The sequence below is a fragment of the Saccopteryx bilineata genome, chromosome 1 (assembly GCF_036850765.1).
Source record: "Saccopteryx bilineata isolate mSacBil1 chromosome 1, mSacBil1_pri_phased_curated, whole genome shotgun sequence".
NCBI classification, from domain to species: Eukaryota; Metazoa; Chordata; class Mammalia; order Chiroptera; family Emballonuridae; genus Saccopteryx; species Saccopteryx bilineata.
The window spans coordinates 131625529-131646221 of NC_089490.1; the positions used below are offsets into that span (position 1 = coordinate 131625529).

At 49.1% G+C, this 20693-nt stretch overlaps 1 protein-coding gene across 1 annotated transcript in view; it reads right to left on the reverse strand.

Annotated features, from left to right (window-relative positions):
- Positions 1 to 20693, reverse strand: part of FBN3 (fibrillin 3) — a 62290-nt gene that overhangs the window by 19568 nt on the left and 22029 nt on the right. Inside the window, 27 exon segments of the mRNA XM_066252633.1 lie at positions 1009 to 1122; positions 1397 to 1522; positions 1865 to 1996; positions 2266 to 2307; positions 2310 to 2396; positions 5682 to 5753; positions 8594 to 8722; positions 9087 to 9213; positions 11938 to 12062; positions 12875 to 12938; positions 13997 to 14130; positions 14133 to 14171; positions 14546 to 14668; positions 15293 to 15331; positions 15334 to 15414; positions 15496 to 15508; positions 15510 to 15625; positions 16122 to 16197; positions 16199 to 16245; positions 16370 to 16432; positions 16435 to 16491; positions 18818 to 18943; positions 19861 to 19940; positions 19942 to 19978; positions 20128 to 20250; positions 20433 to 20506; positions 20508 to 20556. Coding sequence (XP_066108730.1) covers positions 1009 to 1122; positions 1397 to 1522; positions 1865 to 1996; positions 2266 to 2307; positions 2310 to 2396; positions 5682 to 5753; positions 8594 to 8722; positions 9087 to 9213; positions 11938 to 12062; positions 12875 to 12938; positions 13997 to 14130; positions 14133 to 14171; positions 14546 to 14668; positions 15293 to 15331; positions 15334 to 15414; positions 15496 to 15508; positions 15510 to 15625; positions 16122 to 16197; positions 16199 to 16245; positions 16370 to 16432; positions 16435 to 16491; positions 18818 to 18943; positions 19861 to 19940; positions 19942 to 19978; positions 20128 to 20250; positions 20433 to 20506; positions 20508 to 20556 — 2295 coding nt within the window.

Genomic DNA, 20693 nt, shown 5'->3' on the forward strand with positions numbered 1-20693 from the left:
GAAATATTTTCTAATCTCCATTCTTATTTTTTCTTTGGTCTATAGATTCTTTAGGAGTATGTTGTTTAATTTCCAAATATCAGGGGATTTTTTGGATATTCTTCTGTGACTGATTTCTGGTTTAGTTCTCTTATATTCTAAGAACTTACTTTTTGTGATTTCATTCTTTTAAATTTGTTAAGGTTTGTTTTATGGTCCAGATTATGACCTTTCTTGGTGAATGTCTATGTGCATTTGAGAAGAATGAGTATTCTGGAATGTTCTAGCAATATCAGTTAGGTACAGGTGGTTGACAGCATTGTTCAGGTCTTCTATATCCTTACTAGTTTCATATTTTTCCCTCTATCACTGAAATAGAAATATGGACGTCTCCAACTATAATGTGGACTTGTTTACTTTTTTACCAGTTCTGTCTATTTTTACTTTGTTAGATGCATATGCATTTATGACTATGATGTCTTCTCAGAGAAATGACCCCTTAATCAATATACAGCGTGTCTCATAATTTCTGATAATACTCCTTGTTCAAAAGTCGTTTTGGTGTGACATTAACATAAGTAGGTACCATGATTAATCTGTTTTACAGAGGAATAAACTAAAGCACAGAGAAGTAAAGGACTTGTGTAGGGTCACAGAGCTGGTAGGTGGCAAAGCTGAGATTTGAACTTACACCACCTAGTCTTGGGATCCATGCCTTTAACCACTGCACTCAACTGTTAGTATCACAGCTACCAAGTCTTGCCTTCACTCTTCATCTTCCTCTCTCTACTGTCTATTTGCCTCTCATCAACCTGAGCATAAGCTCTATCTAGCAAGGAGACTCTCTGGCACCCAATGCCTGAAAGGATGTGGGAAACTTTGTGGTTCACTTGTTTTCAATCCCTTGGGGTTGTTTTTCTGAAGAGATTCCTGGAATGAGGGCTCCTATTTAAGAGGTGTGCTCTCAAACCACAGACCCACTTTTTGGTTGGGTATATGGAGGTCTGCTTGCCAGCCGGCACAGCTCACACACACAGTCTCCATTTTGCTTCATTGCAAAGCTGGGGAAGCAAAGGCAGTTGTAGGAGCCAATAATGTTCTTATCGGTCCCGTTTCCACATGGCTGCTGGTCACACTCGATGTCTGGCAAAGCAAAGCCCCTGATCCCCACCCAGCTCACCTGGGACAATGAGTGGCTCAGTGACTGAGGGGTTGGGAAGTACCTCCTGATACTATTTATTGCTCACATTTTTCTGATGGGAAAACTGAGGCACAGGGATCTGAGTAAGTCATTTTCCAAAGGTCTTATGTGCCAGGATGGATGGAGGCACTGCTTCTATCCCAAAGGAGTTAAAGGTCTGTGGACTTCAACCCTTTATTACTTGGTCTGCAAAGAGGGACAGGAGGGGCCTCTCACCCATGCACAGGGTCTGGTCTGCTGAGGTCCGCAAGCCACGGTGACACAGGCACATGTAGCTCCCTTCTGTGTCCACACATTTGTCATGGCTACATACATTTGGGATCTCCCAACACTCATTCTGTCCTGGGGAAGGGCAGGCAGGATGGTGACCCTGAGCCCCCACCCCACAGTATTGCCTGAGCCTTTGTATGCTGTGATAGACACGCCAGAAGCAGCCTGCAAGTCCCTCCCCCCTCATCCAAGCTGCTGCCAGCACCAAGTTCAATCTTGATTTCTATTTCACCGCCATTACTCCCCTATGAGCAGAGACTCTTGGCACCCCCACCAACGCATACTTCAGCCAAGGAGAAAGGCCTGGACAGAGCTGCACCCTACCCAAGTCCCAACGGACAGAGCCTGACTTTGTACCATCTCCCACTCCCTTACCTCCCTCCCTACCCTGCACCTGCTGGTGTTCCTGCTTACCCATACAAGCCCTGCCTGGTGATGGCTTGCACCCTCAGACACGCTTGTTGTGGCAACTGCCAGGGATGTCGATGCAGCCAGCATTTTGCTGGCAAGGGTCTCTATGCTGGCACGTTTGTCCACATCTAGGGAACATGGCTGAAGGGGCAGAGGTGAAGGAGAAGCTTCCCCTGTCAGAATCAAACCCCAATCCTGCCCCCCGGCTTCAGAGTGGGTGGGGTCTCCAGAAGCAGCCAGAATCAGAGTGAGATGGTTATGTGAGATGGAGGCCCTTGAAAAGGCGTTAGTCTCATTATGCTGAGGGGGAAACTGAGGATCACAGAGTTTAAATGACTTGCCCAGAGAGTATGGGGGTAGGGAAACCAGCACAGCCACCCAGGATGGGGAGGTGGGGGGGGCGGCCTTTTGGCAGACCAGCAGCACACTGTTGTAGCGGAAACCTGGGGACACTCGCAGCAAAAGCTCCCAGTCTGGTAGCTGCAGACATCAGGGCTGGCACAAATGGCGGGGATCTCCCTGCACTCGTCAATATCTGGGAAAGGCATCAGCATCAAGGGCAGCCTCGCTTAGGGGAACATCTGGGGACTCCGAACTAAGGGACCTGCAATCTGGGAGGTTACATCACCACACAACGGCCCATAGTCGAAAACTCCTGCTAGGGCCAGACTATGTCCACTCACGTTAGAACGCAATCAGGATGAAGGAGGAAAGAGTGGAGCAGGAGAGTCTTTCTCAACTAAAATGCAATGTGTGTTGTGGCCCAGTAAGCCTGCTTAGTGGGATCTACTGGAACAAAGCAGACCTTGTAGGGAAATCTGCTGGGGACAGGATGTTTAACAAGAAATTGGAAACATCCCCTGGCCGGTTGGCTCAGCGGTAGAGCGTCGGCCTAGCGTGCGGGGGACCCGGGTTCGATTCCCAGCCAGGGCACATAGGAGAAGCGCCCATTTGCTTCTCCACACCCCCCCCCTCCTTCCTCTCTGTCTCTCTCTTCCCCTCCCGCAGCTGAGGCTCCATTGGAGCAAAGATGGCCCGGGCGCTGGGGATTGCTCCTTGGTCTCTGCCCCAGGCGCTAGAGTGGCTCTGGTCGCGGCAGAGCGATGCCCCGGAGGGGCAGAGCATCGCCCCCTGGTGGGCAGAGCGTCGCCCCTGGCGGGCGTGCCGGGTGGATCCTGGTCGGGCGCGTGCGGGAGTCTGTCTGACTGTCTCTCCCCGTTTCCAGCTTCAGAAAAATACAAAAAAAAAAAAAAAAGAAATTGGAAACATCAACAGATGAATGGATATAACAAAATGTGGTCCATGAAGACAGTGGAATATCATTCAGCCTTAACAAGGAAGGAAGCACTGACACTTGCTACAACATTGGGTGAGCCTTGAGAACACGATGCTCAGAGAGAAAACCCAGTCACAAAAGGCCACATGAGCCTGACTGGGTGGTGGCACAGTGGATAGAGCATCGGACTGGGATGTAGAGGACCCAGGTTTGAAACTCCAAGGTCGCCGGCTTGAGCGCAGTCTCATCCAGCTTAAGTGTGGGATCGCTGGCTTGACTAAGGGGTCACTCGGTCTGCTGTAGCCCCCTGGTCAATGCACATATGAGAAAGCAATCAATGAACAACAAAGGTGCTGCAATGAAGAATTGATGCTTCTCATCTCTCTTCATTCCTGTCTGTCTGTCCTTATTTGTCCCTCTCTCTGTCTCTCTCTCTGTCTCTGTCATACACACACGCACAAAAAAAAAGAAAGAAAAGAAAAGAAAAAAGAAGGCCACAGGTTTCTGTGTATGTAAAATGCCTAAAAGAGGGAAACCCAGAGACAGAAGGTAGAGCAGCAGCTGCTAGGGGCTGAGGGAAAACAGAATGGAGTGACTGCTCACCAGGATAGGATCTATTTCTATGAGATAAAAATGTTCTAAGTTTAGATGGAGGTGATGGTCACATAACACTGTAAGTGCAGCTGACCCTGAACAACACTGGTTAAATGTGCACGTCCCCTTATACATGAGTTTTTTCTACCAGTAAATACTAAGAATGTATTTTCTCTTCCTTGTGATTTTCTTAATAACATTTTCCTCTAGCTCACTTTATTGTAAAAATACAGTATCTATTACAAAAAAACATTCAAAATACATTACTTAACTGTTTATTTTATTGGTAAGGCTTCTAGTTCACAGTAGGCTATTAGTAATAAAGATTCTGAGTTGGAATTTATGTGCTGATTTTCAACTGTCCAGGGGTTGGCACCCCTAACCCCTCATGTTGTTCAAGGGTTAACTGTTTACAAAAAAAATCACTGAGTTGTGCACACCAGATGCAGTATGTGAATTATATCTCAGCAAAACCGTCCTATATCGGTAAAGAAGCAAGGTACTCCTGGTGTCCACCCTTGGGGGACCGGCTTGGGGCCTGGGATGTGTCTGCGCATGAAGGACTTAGAAAACAAGGTAAAGGGAGGCGGGGGTACCTATAGTAACCTGGCTTGTTTTTCACGACTTACTTCTGCGTGAAAAAAGAAAGTTACAGACCAATATATGGGAATCATAGAATTTCTGTCAAAGTCTCCAGAAAACAAAATCGCACATTTTCAACTGACTTTTATGTGTCTATAAATGCATACAGAAAGAACTAGAAAGAAATCCTCCAAGCATAAAGCATGGGAGCCTAAGGGGGTGAAGGGAGCTTAGATCTGAGGTAGCGATGGGAGGGGAAGTAGATATTATCTGCTTCATTCCAGTTGTTTAAAACAAGGAGGATACATCCAAGGGGTGAAACCAACTGGAAATTAGTTCATTAATGAAACACTATACAGTTGAAATTTGGCATTTAGGTATTAAATTCTAGAAAACTTCATTGAACTTAAAAAGGAACTGTTCTAGCCCTGGCCAGTTGGCTCAGTGGTAGAGCATCGGCCTGGCGTGCAGAAGTCCCGGGTTTGATTCCCGGCCAGGGCACACAGGAGAAGCGCCCATCTGCTTCTCCACCTCTCCCCCTCTCCTTCCTCTCTGTCTCTCTCTTCCCCAGCCAAGGCTCCATTGGAGCAAAGATGGCCCGGGCGCTGGGGATGGCTCCTTGGCCTCTGCCCCAGGTGCTAGAGTGGCTCTGGTTGCGACAGAGCGACGTCCCGGAGGGGCAAAGCGTCACCCCCGGTGGGCGTGCCGGGTGGATCCCGGTAGGGCGCATGCGGGAGTCTGTCTGACTGTCTCTCCTCGTTTCCAGCTTCAGAAAAATACAAAAAAAAAAAAAAAAAAAAAAAAAGGAACTGTTCTACGATGTGGATGGACTTCTAGGGCACTGCGTATGAAATAAGCCAGACAGAAAAGAATAAATACTGTGTGGTTCCACTCATAGGAGGTGATAGAGGAGTCAGATCCATAGAGACAGAGTGTAGGCAGCGGGAGCCAGGGGCTGTGGGAGGGGGTGGGGAGCTGTTTAATGGAGACAGAGTTTCAGATTGGGAAGATGAGAAAGTTCTGGAGATGAAGGATGGGATGGCTGCACAGTAATGTGAATGCACTTGATGTCACTGAACTGACACTTAAGAATGGTTAAAATGGCAGATTTTATGTTATGTATATTTTATCAGAATTTAAAAAATAAATAACAATTTCATAAAAATACTCTCACTGTTGTTGTCTTCAAAAAATAAATCAATAAAGAGAACTGTTTGGGGGCAGGATTCCTGGCCTGGGAAATTGGAATGCAGGGGCATGGGGTAGGGGAGAGTGAAAGGGAGGAACTGTGGGGGAAGAGAAGAAAGAGGTCAAGACTCTGGGGACAGAGGGACCTGCAGCTACGGGTAGTGGGTGGCAGTCACTCACCAAGTGGCTTCCCTGTGTGACTACCAATGACAAAACCAGGGACCTGGTTTCTGCACAGGGCTTGTTAATCCACTGGGCAAAGGAGGACGGATATGGAGTGCTGGTCTGCAGCCTCCGGGGAGAATACTTTCTCCTCTTCTTCCTCTTCTGGGTCCCAGCACCTCCTTTAGCCCTGCAGCTCAGCCCTCACTGGCTTCCGGTAACTAATCCTCTCCCACCCTTTGAGTAGCATGAGAAGACCAGAGGTCGCCATCCACCCAAGCAATGTGACCCTTCCAGCACTCGGACGCACTGCCGCTCACTTCCTGCCTGCCTGAGCACAGCCAGCCGTGCCCCACTGCCCTTACTATAAAATGAAGACTCTTCAGTTTGGACCTCAAGACCTTCGCCTTCCAGCCCTCCCTTCCATCCAACAGTAACTCCTGCCCTCCCATTACATTGATGTCATTCCATGTCTGGACATGCCCTGCCCCATCAGGTCATCACCACTTTGTACATGCTCTTCCCTTTGCTGTTCTCTAGCACAGCCCTTGTCAATTTTGAGGACTTATCAGGAAAGCCTACAGGGAAGACCCCTTGGGCTCCCCCTGAGCTGCCACTCTGGCCCAGGATAGTTGATGGTATCATCCTTGAGTAAAAACACCTCTAGAGTAATTCACTCTCTAATTAAATCCCACTGCTGGGACCAAGATGCTGCCTGACAGACCTCACTCCCCAGGAAGGGAGGGTGATCCTGGACTCACCTGACAGACATAGGCAGGCTTTTGGACACTGCTACTTTGCCAACTTTCTCCTGGTCCCTACCTGGTCTGCATTGTAATGAGAACAGACCAATCTCAGCAATCTTTTTGCTAGTGTGGACTTCTGCCTCATACCTGCACCTCAGATCCAGGCCATCCAGATCCAGGCAGTTATCTAAGTCCCAGTATGCAACTCATGGTGATATCTGATCTGTCTGTCTTGACAGTCTCATGATCAGAATGGGCTCTTTGCAGCTTCCTTCCAGACTGCACAGCTTGGGTCTGCCTTATTCTTGATTCCTAGAACCCAGGACAAGGCCCAGCAACGCCTAGAGGTGCCCAGTAATGACCCTGCCCTGTTGCACTCCACTGGAATAATGACCCCATGCTCACAAGTTCATGTCCACTCACAACCTCTGAATGGGATCTTTCTTGGAAATAAGGTCTTTAGATATAATCAAGTTGAGTTTGTCCTGGATGAGGGTGGGCCCTAAACACAATGACTGGTGTCCTTATAAGAAAAGGAGAGACAGGCAGATCCAAGGAGAAGCCATGTGAGATGAAGGCAGAGATTGGTATGATGCAGACAGAAGTCAAGGTAACACAGGGACACCTGGAGCCATCAGAAGCTGGATGAGGCAAGGAAGACTTCTTCTCTGAGACTCTGGAAGGAGCATGTTCCTTCCAACACCTTGATTCCTGACTTGTAGCCTCCAGAACTGTGAGAAAATAAATTTCTGGGTTCTTTAAGCCATCAAGTTCATGGTAATTTGTTACTACAGCCCTAGGAAACAAAATATCTCAGTCTGTTTGGGCTGCTATAATGACATATCACAGGCTGTGCAGCTTAAACAACAAACATTGGCTTCTCCCATTTCTGGAGGCTGGGAAGTCCAAGAGCAAGGCACCAGCATATTCAGTGTCTGCTAAGGGCTCTTTCCCTACTTTGCAGATGGCCACCTTCCTGCTGTGTCCTCACATTACATAGAACATCTCTCTTGTGTCTTTTCTTATAAGGATACTTATTTCTTTCATGAGGGCTCCACCCTCACAACCTAATCACTTCCCAGAGGCCCCAGCTCCTAACACCATCACATTGAGGGTTAGGCTTCAACATATACATTTTGGGGGGAGGACACAAACATTCAGTCCATAGTACTAATATAACTGTAACCCTCTAGTTGCCCCATTCTAGTCACTGCTTCATTCCTGCAACTCTATCTGATGCCTGGCTGGCTGCTAGATCATTCCAACAGGTCTCATCCCAGCTGCCAAAATGACCTACTGCTCAGTCCCGTCTCCAGGCTTTTGTTCATGCTGCTCCCTACCTTAAACAGCCTTCTTCATCCTAACCAACATGTTAAGCAATTCTCCCAGAGCTTCCCTTGATTGCTCTGACCCATTGTGCTTTAAGACCTGGCCCCATACAATCACTTTCCCTTAGTCTGTGAGTCTTCAAGGACCTTTACCACAAAGTAAAGCCTCTCTGATCCAGCCTAAATCCTCCAAATCTGTGACACAGAAGGAAGTGTGCCTCGTTCATTGCTAAAAGTATAGATTTCCATACATTGGGATGTCACTTCAATTGTTCAGCTCTCAACAGAATAATGTAGACTAACTGGGGAGCTGAAGTGGGGTGCTTCTCCTTAAACAATGCACTAAAAACACCAAGCTGGGGCCCTGGCCGGTTGGCTCAGTGGTAGAGCGTCAGCCTGGAGTGCAGTAGTCCCGGGTTCAATTCCCGGCCAGGGCACACAGGAGAAGCGCCCATTTGCTTCTCCATCCCTCCCCCTCTCCTTCCTCTCTGTCTCTCTCTTCCCCTCCCGCAGCGAGGCTCCATTGGAGCAAAGATGGCCCGGGCGCTGGGGATGGCTCCTTGGCCTCTGCCCCAGGGCGCTGGGGATGGCTCCTTGGCCTCTGCCCCAGGCGTTGGAGTGGCTCTGGTCGCAACAGAGCGATGCCCCGGAGGGGCAGAGCATCGCCCCCTGGTGGGCAGAGCGTCGCCCCCTGGTGGGCGTGCCGAGTAGATCCCTGTCGGGCGCATGTGGGAGTCTGTCTGACTGTCTCTCCCCGTTTCCAGCTTCAGAAAAATACAAAAAAAACACCAAAAAAACAAAAAACAAACAAAAACCCCCCACCAAGTTGGAAAGAAGGTAGTGGAGGGGCACTCACAGTTGCCAGGGGTAGGGCAGGCCCAGCCAATGTTGTAGGAGCAGCAGCATATCTTCTGGGTCACATTAAAAGCCAGCTTACTCCAAGATGTGCCGTTATAACGCTGGAAGCAGAAGCTCTTTGTCATGTCTGCAGTTGCGCGGATAAAAGAGTGTAGGTAAGACACCAGAGCCAGAAGAGAGAGAACAGAGACAGATAGGAACTCATTTACAAATCCACTTGGAAATTAGTGGCTTGAAATCTCCACCACAGTACACTGAAGGGGCCGTTCCCATTTCCACCTTTGTTGGGCAGTGCACAGTTTGGACAACAATTCATGGCATCGCTGGACCCCTAAGCCTGGCAGCCCTTGCTCACTGCTGCATCCTAGCACCTCCAATACACTCATCCTCCCTCTCTCTCCTCTCCACTTTTCCAAGGCTTGGAGACATTCCTCCCACATCCCAGAACTGCCTCCAAGATGCCCACTTTCCCCTCACATCACATTGTGTACCCATGCAGTTGTGGCCATCATCAACTTGCAGGTACTCCAAAGGGCGCACACACATATAGTCCCCCAGGGTGTTGTAGTAGGTACTGGGGCCACAGATGTCCGAGTGTGCAAAGCATTCGTCAATGTCAGCGGGGGAGAGAGGGGCAGCGTCCAGGAATGATCTGTCTGGATAACCTCCCACACCAGGTCTGCTGGAGCCACTACATTATCAGTTTGCATTTTGTATCAAGATTAGCTTAAAACACAGACATTCTAGTGACGTGGAAAAATACGACATGGTGTTAAGTGACAAAAAAGTTAACTATGATCCCACTACTATTAAGAAAAAATGGCCCTGACTGGTTAGATCAGTTGATTAAGAGTGTTGTCCAGAAACAACAGGGTTGTGGGTTCCATTTCCAGTCAGGGCACACATGGGAAGCAACCAAAGAATGCACGACTGAGTGGATCAACAGATGAATGCTTTCCTTTCCCCACTTTCTCTCTCCCCTCCTCTCTCTGTCTCTCTAAAAATTAATTTTAAAAAATTAAGTCCAGTAGCTCAGTTGGTTGAAGTATTGTCCTGGAGTGTGGAGGTTGCTGGTTCGATTCCCTGGTCGGGGCATGTACAGGAGCAGTTTCATGTTACTGTCTCTATCTCTCCCTGCCTTTCTCTCTCAAAAAGGAAAGAAAGAAAAAAAGAAAGAAAGAAAGAAAGAAAGAAAGAAAGAAAGAAAGAAAGAAAGAAAGAAAGAAGAGAGAGAGAGAGAAAGAAAGAAAAAAGAAATGACATGAGCCCATGAGTTAATTATATTATCACCTAATGTGATGTGACAGGAAGCAAGAGTCTCATGTATAAAGTAGTCTTGTGTCAAAAAACAGTAGAAATAGAACCACTTTAAAATGGAGCCAGAACTGCCATCCTAAAGGAACTGCTTAGCATGTCTTAGCCTCAAACCTTTGCATGTTAAAATGGCAAAACAGTCTTTGGATGAGGCATAAAGCAACCTCCTGTCCCAAAGAACTGTTTGCAAGGATAATAAGAAAGCAGATAATGATGACTACTGAAAATTAAAAACATTTTTTACAGCCCTGACCCAGTAGTAGCTCAATTGGTTAGAGTATCATTCAGATACATCAAGGTTACAGGTTTGATCCCTGATCAGGGCACATATAAGAATCAACCAATGAATGCATAAATGAATGGAAAAAAATTGATGTTACTCTCTCTCTCCCTCTCTAAAATCAATTTTTAAAAAAGCATTGTTCAGAATTAAGGTCACTATGTTAGCTTATCTGTAACCAATAGAAATGCTTTCTTTCTACTGATTTAATTGTTCCCCTTCCTTTCTCATAAAAACCTCTCATTTTTGTCTCCTAATTGGAACACTGATTGGGCTTCTGATTGGTATTCTATCCTGAATACCTATTCTTTTTTTAAATCTCGAATACATGCTTGTTTCCTCTCACTTTGGAAATAAATGTAAGAACTAAACTACAAAACCCTTAGGGGTAAATCTTAAAGACCTTCTCTTTAGTAAAGGGTTCTTAGATACGACTTCATAACAACACAAGCTAACAAAAATAAACACAAGCCAGATAAATTGGACTTCATCAAAATTAAAACCTGTATGCATCAAAAGACATCACAAAATAGGAGAAACTATTTGCAAATCATATTTCCAACAAAAGTCTTGTATCCAGAACACATAAAAAACACTCAGAACTCAACAACAAAAAGACAAACAACCCAACTTAACAATAAGATAAGTGAAGGATGCTTGAAGGAAAGGTGGGACTGTTTCTTCTATGTTTTTTTGTGTGTGTTTTTTTTTTTGTATTTTTCCGAAGCTGGAAACGGGGAGAGACAGACAGACTCCCGCATGCGCCCGACTGGGATCCACCCGGCACGCCCACCAGGGGGCGATGCTCTGCCCCTCCGGGGCGTCTCTCTGTCGCGACCAGAGCCACTCTAGCGCCTGGGGCAGAGGCCAAGGAGCCAACCCCAGCGCTCGGGCCATCTTTGCTCCAATGGAGCCTCACTGCAGGAGGGGAAGAGAGAGACAGAGAGGAAGGAGAGGGGGAGGGGTGGAGAAGCAGATGGGCGCTTCTCCTGTGTGCCCTGGCCAGGAATCGAACCCGGGACCCCTGCACACCAGGCTGACGCTCTACCACTGAGCCAACCGGCCAGGGCTTCTTCTATGTTTTTACTTTCTCACTCTTTCTTTTTAGAGACAAGAAGGGAGGGGAGGGGAAGAGAGATGAGAAGCATCAACTTGTAGTTGCTTCACTTTAGTTGTTTATTGATTGCTTCTCATGTGCGTCTTGACCGAGGGGCTCAAGATGAACCAGTGACTCCTTGCTCAAGCCAGAGACCTTGAACTTCAAGCCAGTGACCTTGGGCTTCAAGCCAGCAACCTTGGAATCATGTCTATGATCCCACACTCAAGCCTGTGACCCCATGCTCAAGCTGGCAAGCCTGCACTCAAGCCGACAACCTTGGGGTTTCAAGCCAGGGCCTCAGTGTCCTGGGCCGATGCTCAATCCACTGTACCACCACCAGTCAGGATGCCTTCTCATGTTTAGCTCTGGGCCTCTGTCAGCTTTTGCCCAAAGGGAGAAGGGTATGCCTACTGTAGAAAAGCCAGGCCATTTCTGAGTGGGAAGAAGTCCAGTGGTCAGGCAGCTGGTGGGACAAGGCAGCAGAGCAGAGTGCAGACAGGTGTTCCCTTGTAGCCTTCCCCACCCTTCCAGTGGGCATTGGCAGCAAGGCAGGTGAACAGGCTCTTAGGACCATTTCAGGCCCCAGTACCTGAGGAGGCGGTGAGGCTGTACAAGAAGATAAGGTGGGCAGAGAAGGTCCAGGCTCACCCTGACAAATGCAAGTGGCCTCACGGAGGTGGTAACCAGATGGACACTCGCACTGAAAGCTGCCGAAAGTGTTGACACAGTCGTCTCTCTGAAAGAGCCCTGGAAGCTCCTGGCACTCGTCAATATCTGTCAGGAAGTGAGAAGGCTGAGCTTGGAAGATAGATCCAAAAAGAGGATTCAGGAGACCCCTCCCCCATGCCCTGGGCTCTCCAGGGCCCTGGAGGAGCCTGTCCTGCTTCTTCAGGAATACCTGAGAGCTGCTATATATCTGGAGGGCAGGTTAGGGCCTATCTAGGGGACCACATCCAAACTCTTTTGGGTCAATGTCACCCTACACTCATCCCCTTTTCCTTCATCTGATCATTCATCCATCCATTCATCACATGGACTTCTTGATGAACTTCTCCAATCTCCTCATGCCCTGTGCATAGGAGGATGCGTGCATGCATGCATGGATCAGTGGGTGGGTGGATAGATATGAAAAGTAGTGAATGAATGAATAAGCAAATGGGTCAATGGATGAGAAGATGGATGAGTAAATGGATGGGTAGATGAGGAGATAGGTGAGCAAATGAATGAATGGATGAATGACTAGGGAAGTGGAGGGGTAACTATGTGAGTGAATGTACGTATATGTATGTATGGACGTATAGAAGGAAAAAAGGAAGGATGAGCGATGCATGGGGAATAGATGGATGGGTGAACATGGATGGGTTAACTGGTAAAAAAAGAGATGGACAAAAGAAAAGACAAAAAATTAACCACAAACTAAAAACAGTTTGGTCTCACTTCTGGGCCTCCAGGCAAGAGGAGCTGCCCCTCCCCATGCGTGTGTGTGCACACGCGCGCACACACAAATGCCCACCGCTGCTCTGGTGGCAGTGATGAGAGAAAAGTCCATCAGTAGGTGCATGACAAATACTCTGCCAAGATCTCACCCTCCAGAATGACAGTGATGGGGTTGGACTGGAAGCCCTTGCCCCCTGGGCATAAGGTTCTGTACTCAGCTGTAAGAGAAACAGGCTATTGTTAGGGACTGAGGGGCAGGACACTTTGGCAAAGCCCACGGACAGGAAGACCCTTAAGAGGACTTAAGAGTATGTCCTGTCATTCCTTTACCACACCAACTACATCTTTTATCTCCTCTCAGGGCTAGAAGACTTTGGCTAACCCTGGGAGATTCAGTATCTGTGTGTGTAAACATGTGTTCATATTCAACATAGGAGCAGATGGATTATGTGGTAGCAGCTGGGGGTGAGAAGGGAGGATTCCTCCTGATCTAAAATCAGACCTTAGTGTAATCTGAAATTTCTGCCACAAAGAAAGACCCTGGACATATTCTCTCTCTCTCTCTCTCTCTCTCTCTCTCTCACACACACACACACACACACACACACCTCTGAATAGGTGGATAGGTGGATAGGTGGACAGGTGCCTCCGTATTTCACCCTGGAAGCCTTTGCACATTCTGTTCCCTCCTTTTCATGTATTGCATATCCTTCCCTTCATTCTTCCTAGAAAATTTCTATTCATCCTTCACAACCTCCTTTAAGCTTCTTGCCTTGAGAAGCCTTCTCTTACCTCCTTCTTTCGGGCTTTGTTCTGAGCCATCACTGTACCTCAAGCTGACCTTACAATGACTCTACTTTCGGTTCAGGGACCCCTGGCTTATCAGTGAGAGACACTGTACAGCCACTGTGGTTTATCCTTTCCTGGGTCCCTAGCCCCAAGGAATCCCAACACAGAGGAACCCTCCATATTGGAAGTGGTAGCCAGGTAGTCAATGTTTGTCGACTGACTGAGTGAGTGACTGAATATAAACATACAGAGAAGAATTTGCAGGAAGGGATGGCAGAAAAGAGAGAGGCCCAGCTAATGAACCTTGGAGAGAGGCCCAGCTAATGAACTGTTGAGAATACGTTGTGTGACTCAAGGAGAGCCTTTCCCTTTCTGGTTCTTAGTGTCACTCCCTAAGCAGAGAGGACCCCCTTAGCCCTGGGGAGGCCCAGACCAGAGCTATGTTTCTGTGGCTCAGGCCATAGTACTTGCCTGTCTCCTACCCTTTGGGACTCATTGGTGTTGGCTGTAGGACATAGTTCACAGGGGTTGCCCCAGGCCTGTCCCAGCAAGCAATAGCAGGATGCTCAGATGACGCCAACCCCAATCTCAGCACTGCAGGAAATGCCACTGTCCCTTGATAGTGCGTATCAAGAAAACAGCTTCCAACCCAGGTGTCTGAAGAGGCAGAAGGGATAGTTAGCAAGTGCAAAGGAGAAATGGGGTGTGTATGTGTGTGTGTGTGTGTGTGTGTTTCATCTGTGTGTGTGACTGTGTGTGCATGCATGCACATATATGTCAGATGGTGTTTCTAAATAAAAAAATATCATGCAGAGGCCAGGCAAGGAAGGGGTGGGTGTGTGTGCATGTGGTCTAGAGCAGAAGTCTCTATTTCAACAGGCAACAGGGATGATCATTCTGGCCAAGGGCCAGTAAGGTCCTATTTTCCAGGTGCAGGTAGGTTTGAACAGATTGACAGGCCAGGTGACCAGATTGTAGTTCCCCCAGCTATGGGACCCCAGAACTGCAGCTGAAGCCAAGTACGTACTCACCCACACAGCCCACCCTGCTGGGGTTCAGCTCAAAGTCCTGGGAGCAGCTGCAGAGGTAGCTGCCAGGGGTGTTGATGCACAGGCCATTGAGGCAGTTCACTGGGTCTGCACACTCATTGACATATGGAGTGCAGGCACCATCAGCAGGAAGCCCTCACTCAGCGACATCCTTCCCACCAACCTCCCAGGAAACTGAAGTCCTGGAGGCCAAGCTGTGAGCCATGTCCTCCCCTGGGAAGAAAGCCAAGAAGATAGCAAGCTTGGGGTCTGCCCTGCCTTGTAACCAAGCTTTGGCAGAGTACAACCCATGGGCCAAATCCAGCCCTCTGCTTCTTTGTGTAAATAAAGTTTTATTGGTAAACCGCCACACACATTCCATTGCTTGTCAGTTTTGAAGCTACAACAGCAGAGTGGAACAGCTGTGAAAGAGACCATATGGCCTACAGAACCAAAAATATTTTACATTCTGGCTCTTCACTGAAAATTTTTGCCAACCTCATTTTAAATACAGTTAGGAGACCAGTTGGACAGCTTGGTGGAGGGAGCACGCCTTCATTCATCCATTCTCTGTATTTATTCAGGGGATGACAGATGATAATGAAAGTTAATGGGAACAGGGATCAATCAGATAAGGCCTACCCCAGGAGAGGATGTTCTAGAACAGATCTGAGGGCAGCGAGAGAGCGAGCCATGCTCCCCCAACCTCACTCCTGCATCTACCCACCCTTAGCTCCACTGGCCCCACACCTGTGCAGTCATGGCCACCGCAGTCCAGTTCATAGCCCTATCACAGACACAGCGGAACATTCCAGGCAGGTTCTCACAGCTCCCAAGCACACAGATGTTCCCCAGGACACACTCATCCATATCTGCAGGGGTCCCAGGTCAGCCTGCCCTGACTTCAGGGACCTGCCTGCTCTGTCCCCACCCGCCACGGTCCCAGGCCTCACCCTGGCAGGCACGGAGGTTGGTCCTCAGTGGGGCTGAAGCCCATCTCACATTTGCAGCGGTACCTGCTGGGTGTATTAAGGCCCTGCCCATTCTCACAGAGGTCCACATCCTCCACACATTCATCCCTGTTTGAGTGGCCCCAAGAGGCAGAAGGTGGAGAGCCAACAGGCAAGAATCCACACAGAGTGAGGAGATGGCCCTGGTCACTCGAACCCTTCACTGTCACCTGAGGTTCCAGTAGCATTGGGAACTCGGACCCCAACTGGGTGGGCCAGGGAGCAAGTGCATAGGGGACTGGTCACTGGGATTCCAGCCAGGGGGGAGACAGGGGACATAGACACTCAGGATTTAGGTTGGAAGGTCACTGGGAAATAAGCAAGTGTTTCTGCTCCCCACATCCAGAAGGCTTCATGCATTCAGAGCCCAGGGAAGAAGACTGCCCTAGGTGGCTGGGTTGGGCCTTTAGCCCCACTGACTGGAAACACATTCTCTTCAACACTCACTGAGTCATAGGTAGGTCAACGTGAGTCAGGAAAGCAACTGACCATGGTGGCCACCTCAGAATCCAGCCCCCATGGCTGCCCCCTCAGTCCCCTCCTGCCTTCCCACCCTTTCCAGATCACACCTTCACAGGAGAAGCCGTCCCCAGCGAAACCCAAGTGGCAGGCACAGTGGCAGGAGACAGGGGCATTGAGGCAGTCAAGCACTCGGGCTACTCTAGTGTTCTTGGAAGGTGCATTCATCCAGGTCTGTAGGACATGGGAGCCAGAGCCCCACGGATGTGTGCATTAGGGGGTTGCAGGAGGCAGTCCCTCCAGTCTTGGCCCTGACCAGCCCTCAGGGCACCCCTGAGCTTTGCCCCCAGGCACTCACCATGGCATCTGAAGCCATCCCCTACCCAGCCTGGCTGGCACCTGCAGCGAAACTCCTGAGGAGCTTGAGGCAGGAGGCGTGGCCATCACAGCTGTGTCCTCCACATTCACATTCATCTACCTCTGAGAGGAGAGGAACATAGTTACAGGAGGGGTAAGATCAGTAGAGGGGAGAAGGGCACAGCACCCCTGCAAGGCCTGGGCCTTGTAGAAATAGGGCTTCTGGTACAGTAAAAGAGGGAAGAGTAGGACCCCTTAGAACAGGGCTGACTAGCTATGTCCCTACCATTCCAGGAGTGTCCACCTTCACCCAGAGCCAAGAGGAAAACCTCATGACGTAATAGGCATGAGTATCAGCAGACCTTAGAATTAATCTAAGATGGCAGCATGAGAGACTAAGGTAGACATTAAGTGTAACTTAAACCTAAAACTAATATAATATTGTACATCAACTGTAATTGAAAATTAAACTTTTGCCCTGGCCGGTTGGCTCAGCGGTAGAGCGTCGGCCTAGCGTGCGGAGGACCCGGGTTCGATTCCCGGCCAGGGCACACAGGAGAAGCGCCCATTTGCTTCTCCACCCCTCCGCCGCGCTTTCCTCTCTGTCTCTCTCTTCCCCTCCCGCAGCCAAGGCTCCATTGGAGCAGAGATGGCCCGGGTGCTGGGCATGGCTCTGTGGCCTCTGCCTCAGGCGCTAGAGTGGCTCTGGTCGCAATATGGCGACGCCCAGGATGGGCAGAGCATCGCCCCCTGGGGGGCAGAGCACCGCCCCTGGTGGGCGGGCCGGGTGGATCCCGGTCGGGCGCATGCGGGAGTCTGTCTGACTGTCTCTCCCTGTTTCCAGTTTCAGAAAAATGAAAAAAAAAATAAATAAAAAAATAAAAAATAAAAAAAAAGAAAATTAAACTTTTAAAAAAAGACTTAACTGACCTAATGCACACGTATCCTCTGTAAAGCAAGATGTCCTTCCAAACCAGCAATTCTGCATCACCTCCATAGTCTGCAACCCTAACACACCACCTAAGTGAGCTACTGCTCTTCCCACTGCCTCTCATTTTTACTCACGTAAATGTATTTTAAAAGAATATTTTATGTCAACACTAAGTCTCTTAAGAAGTCATGAATTTGCTTTGGCCAGTTGGCTCAGTAGTAGAGTGTTGGCCCAAATGTGGATGTTATTGGTTTGATTCCCAGTCAAGGCACACAGGAGAAGTGACCATCTACTTCTCCTCCCCTCCCTCTCTCTCTTCTCTCTTTCTCTCTCTCTTCCCTTCCTGTATCCTGCAGCCATGACTCCAATGGTTTGAGCAAGTTGGCCCCCAGCGCTGAGGATAGCTCCACAGCCTCGCCTCAGGCACTAAAATTGTTTGATTGCCAAGCAATGGAGCAGTGGCTCCAGATGGGCAGAACATCACCCAGTAGGGGGTTTACCGGGTGGATCCTGGTCAGTGTACATGCAAGAGTCTGTTTCTCTGCCTTCCTGCTTCTCACTTAAAAAAAAAAGTCATAGGTTTGATGCTCTGTCACATAACGTTTGATTCTAGCATGTGTTAAAATAATTGAATAATTGTAACAGGTAGACCTGGGTGCCTCCAAAAGATGTTTATGCCCTAACTTCTGGAAGCTGGGAATGGGACCTCATTGAGAAATAGGGTCTTGTAGATATGACTAAGTTAAAATGATGTCATCCTGAATTACAGCAAGCCCAATGACTGATATCCCTTAAAAGGAGGGCAATTTGGAGACAGAGTGATTCATTTACAAACCAATTGACACTAATGACTGATGGCCACCACTAGAAGCCAGGAGAGAGGCATGGGACAGATTCTCCCTCTCAGCCCGCAAGAAGAAACCAATCCTGCCAACACCAATCCTTGATTTCAGACTCTGGGCTCCAGAAATGTTGTCCTAGATAGAGAATAAATTCCAGTGGTTCTCATCCACCAGGTTTGCGGTAATTGGTCCCGGCAGTCTACAAAGCCAAACATTCAGTGTTGAAATGCTGCAGTGTTGGTCCCTGTATCACTGAAAACCATCAGGTTACGTGCTTTGAGGAGGGTTGCTGTCAGAGGCGGACTTAACCGCACGCACACCAGGCATGCGCCCTGGGCCCCAACTTCTGAAGGGCCCCACAAAACCCCAACTATACACTTTTTTCTAATTTAAGAGGCCCAATATTTTCTTCTGCACCCTGGGTCTCAACCGACCTTAATTCACCTGTGGTTGCTGTGGACAGTTTAGGGCTCCCTCCACTGAGCTGTTTGTTAAAGGGAGCCCCAGGGACACTGGATTGGGTTCCTGTTTGTCTGCTTGTACATGAGCTCCATGAGAGGAAATCTGGAAGGATGAAGTCTGTCACGCTCTGCCTTGAAGGACAGGGCAGACTCCCGCAACCCCTGAACTGGCCTCTCAGAGCCCCATCCATCTGCACTGCTGACCACCAGCTCACCAAAGCAAACCATGTTCCCCTTCCTGATGACATAGCTCAGCTGGCAGTGGCAGACAAAGGAACCCTTTGTGTTCTCACAGTCCCCATGGAGACAGATGTGGGGGTTCCGGTCACACTCGTTTACGTCTGAAGGATAAATGGAGAAGCAGGTGAGCATGGAGCAGATGTACCAGCACTGCTGAGGGCCTTGCCATACAGATACCCTGCATTAAGCTTCCCTTTGCCCATCTCCAGGAGTGAGGGGCTCGCACTGTTTCCACAGTCAGGGTTCCTGTTTGTACATGTATTTCCAAAAGGACATGCACATCCACATACAAACACACCACACCCAAATACACTTAGAGAGCACAAGTTAAGCAAAGCCAACAAGATTTGCTCCCACGGGCTTTTTCAGAGGCTCAATGCCAGCGTAGATCTGCAAGAAAGATATGAAGTAGGCAGCACTCCCTAAATTTCTTTGGTTCCCAAGGTCCTTTTCTTTCGTGTCTCCTAAAGATTCCTCCTGCGATCTGGAACTCTTTGAGTTGCACTGGGGCTGGGCACATCTTCTTAGCAGGCATTTACAAATTTTATTCCTGAAAACTCCCCACTTGACCTTCAGCTCTATCCTGGTTGGGAACCCAAAACACATCATTCCCCAGCTAGTGACCTACAGCCAGGAGAAAATAGTGACTGTGGCCCAAACAGCCTAGGGTCTCCACACAGGACTCAGAGAACACAGTTCTGAGTATCCTTCCATCTTGCTCACCATCTTCTGCATAAAACCCCTCAGTCAGTGGCAATTGTAAAATCTGGCTCTTGGAACAAGGTGCAAGCCTCTCTGATATGCATTGGGTGTACAGTAAGTATTCAACAAGCATACTTCAAAGGAACAAGGTTTAAAGGGCTCTGCTCCTCTGAATGATGTCTGCGAGCTGTGGTGCTGGCTCAGGGCACTGAGGGCCACGAGCAGACTGCCACACACTGTTAGAAAGCCTGCTCCATACATGTGACAGGGACGGGACCTGGTCTGTCTCGTCCACCTCACAGTCCCAGCTCCCCACTAACGCATGTCCTCACATCCAGCATGGCCATGAAGCCGTCGGAGCACAAACAACGGTGGCCTCCTGGCACACTGGTCGCCATCACAGATGTCCAGGTTCTCTGCACACTCGTCCACGTCTGGGGCAGCAGGATAGGGACCGGGCTATAGGCAGGCAAGGATGGAGGGGGAGCTCCAGAGACCCTTCCACGGGGTCAGCAGCCTTGTCTAGCTGGTTTTGCCCTGGCTTCTCCATCCCAGCCAGCGAGAGAGGGCTGCACCCACCCACCTGCACATGCCCTCCCATCGGGCATCAATGAGTAGCCATGTCCACAGCCGCACTGGTAGCTACCCTCAGTGTTAATGCAGCGCATGGCACACCCCCTGTTCCCAGTGAGGCATTTGTTGATGTCTGCAAGGAGCAAGGCAGAGGGGGAGAGGCAGGGTGGAGGGAGAGGGTCAAATATGGGGCTGATTTTGTGGCTGGAGCTGAGGTCGGGAGGTTGAGCTTGGGACCAGGGGCCAGCAGGGTGATGTTCACATGTGGCAGGTCAATGCATTCTTTTTTTTTTTTTTAGGTCAATGCATTCTTACCCATGCAGCCCTGGTGGTCAGGTGTGCTCTGGAAGCCAGCATGGCAGGAGTACTGGAAGGTGCCAATGATATTGACACTGGCCATGGGGACACAGGCTATCATGCAGGGAGCATTCATAGATGTCTGTTGGGGTAGCACATGGCTAGCTGCGACCCAGCATGCACAAGTGGGCAAGGGGCCCTATCTGCACCTGTGTGACCCTGAGACACTCAGACACACATGCATGTGATGAGCTCATACTACAAGCATCCACATACCAT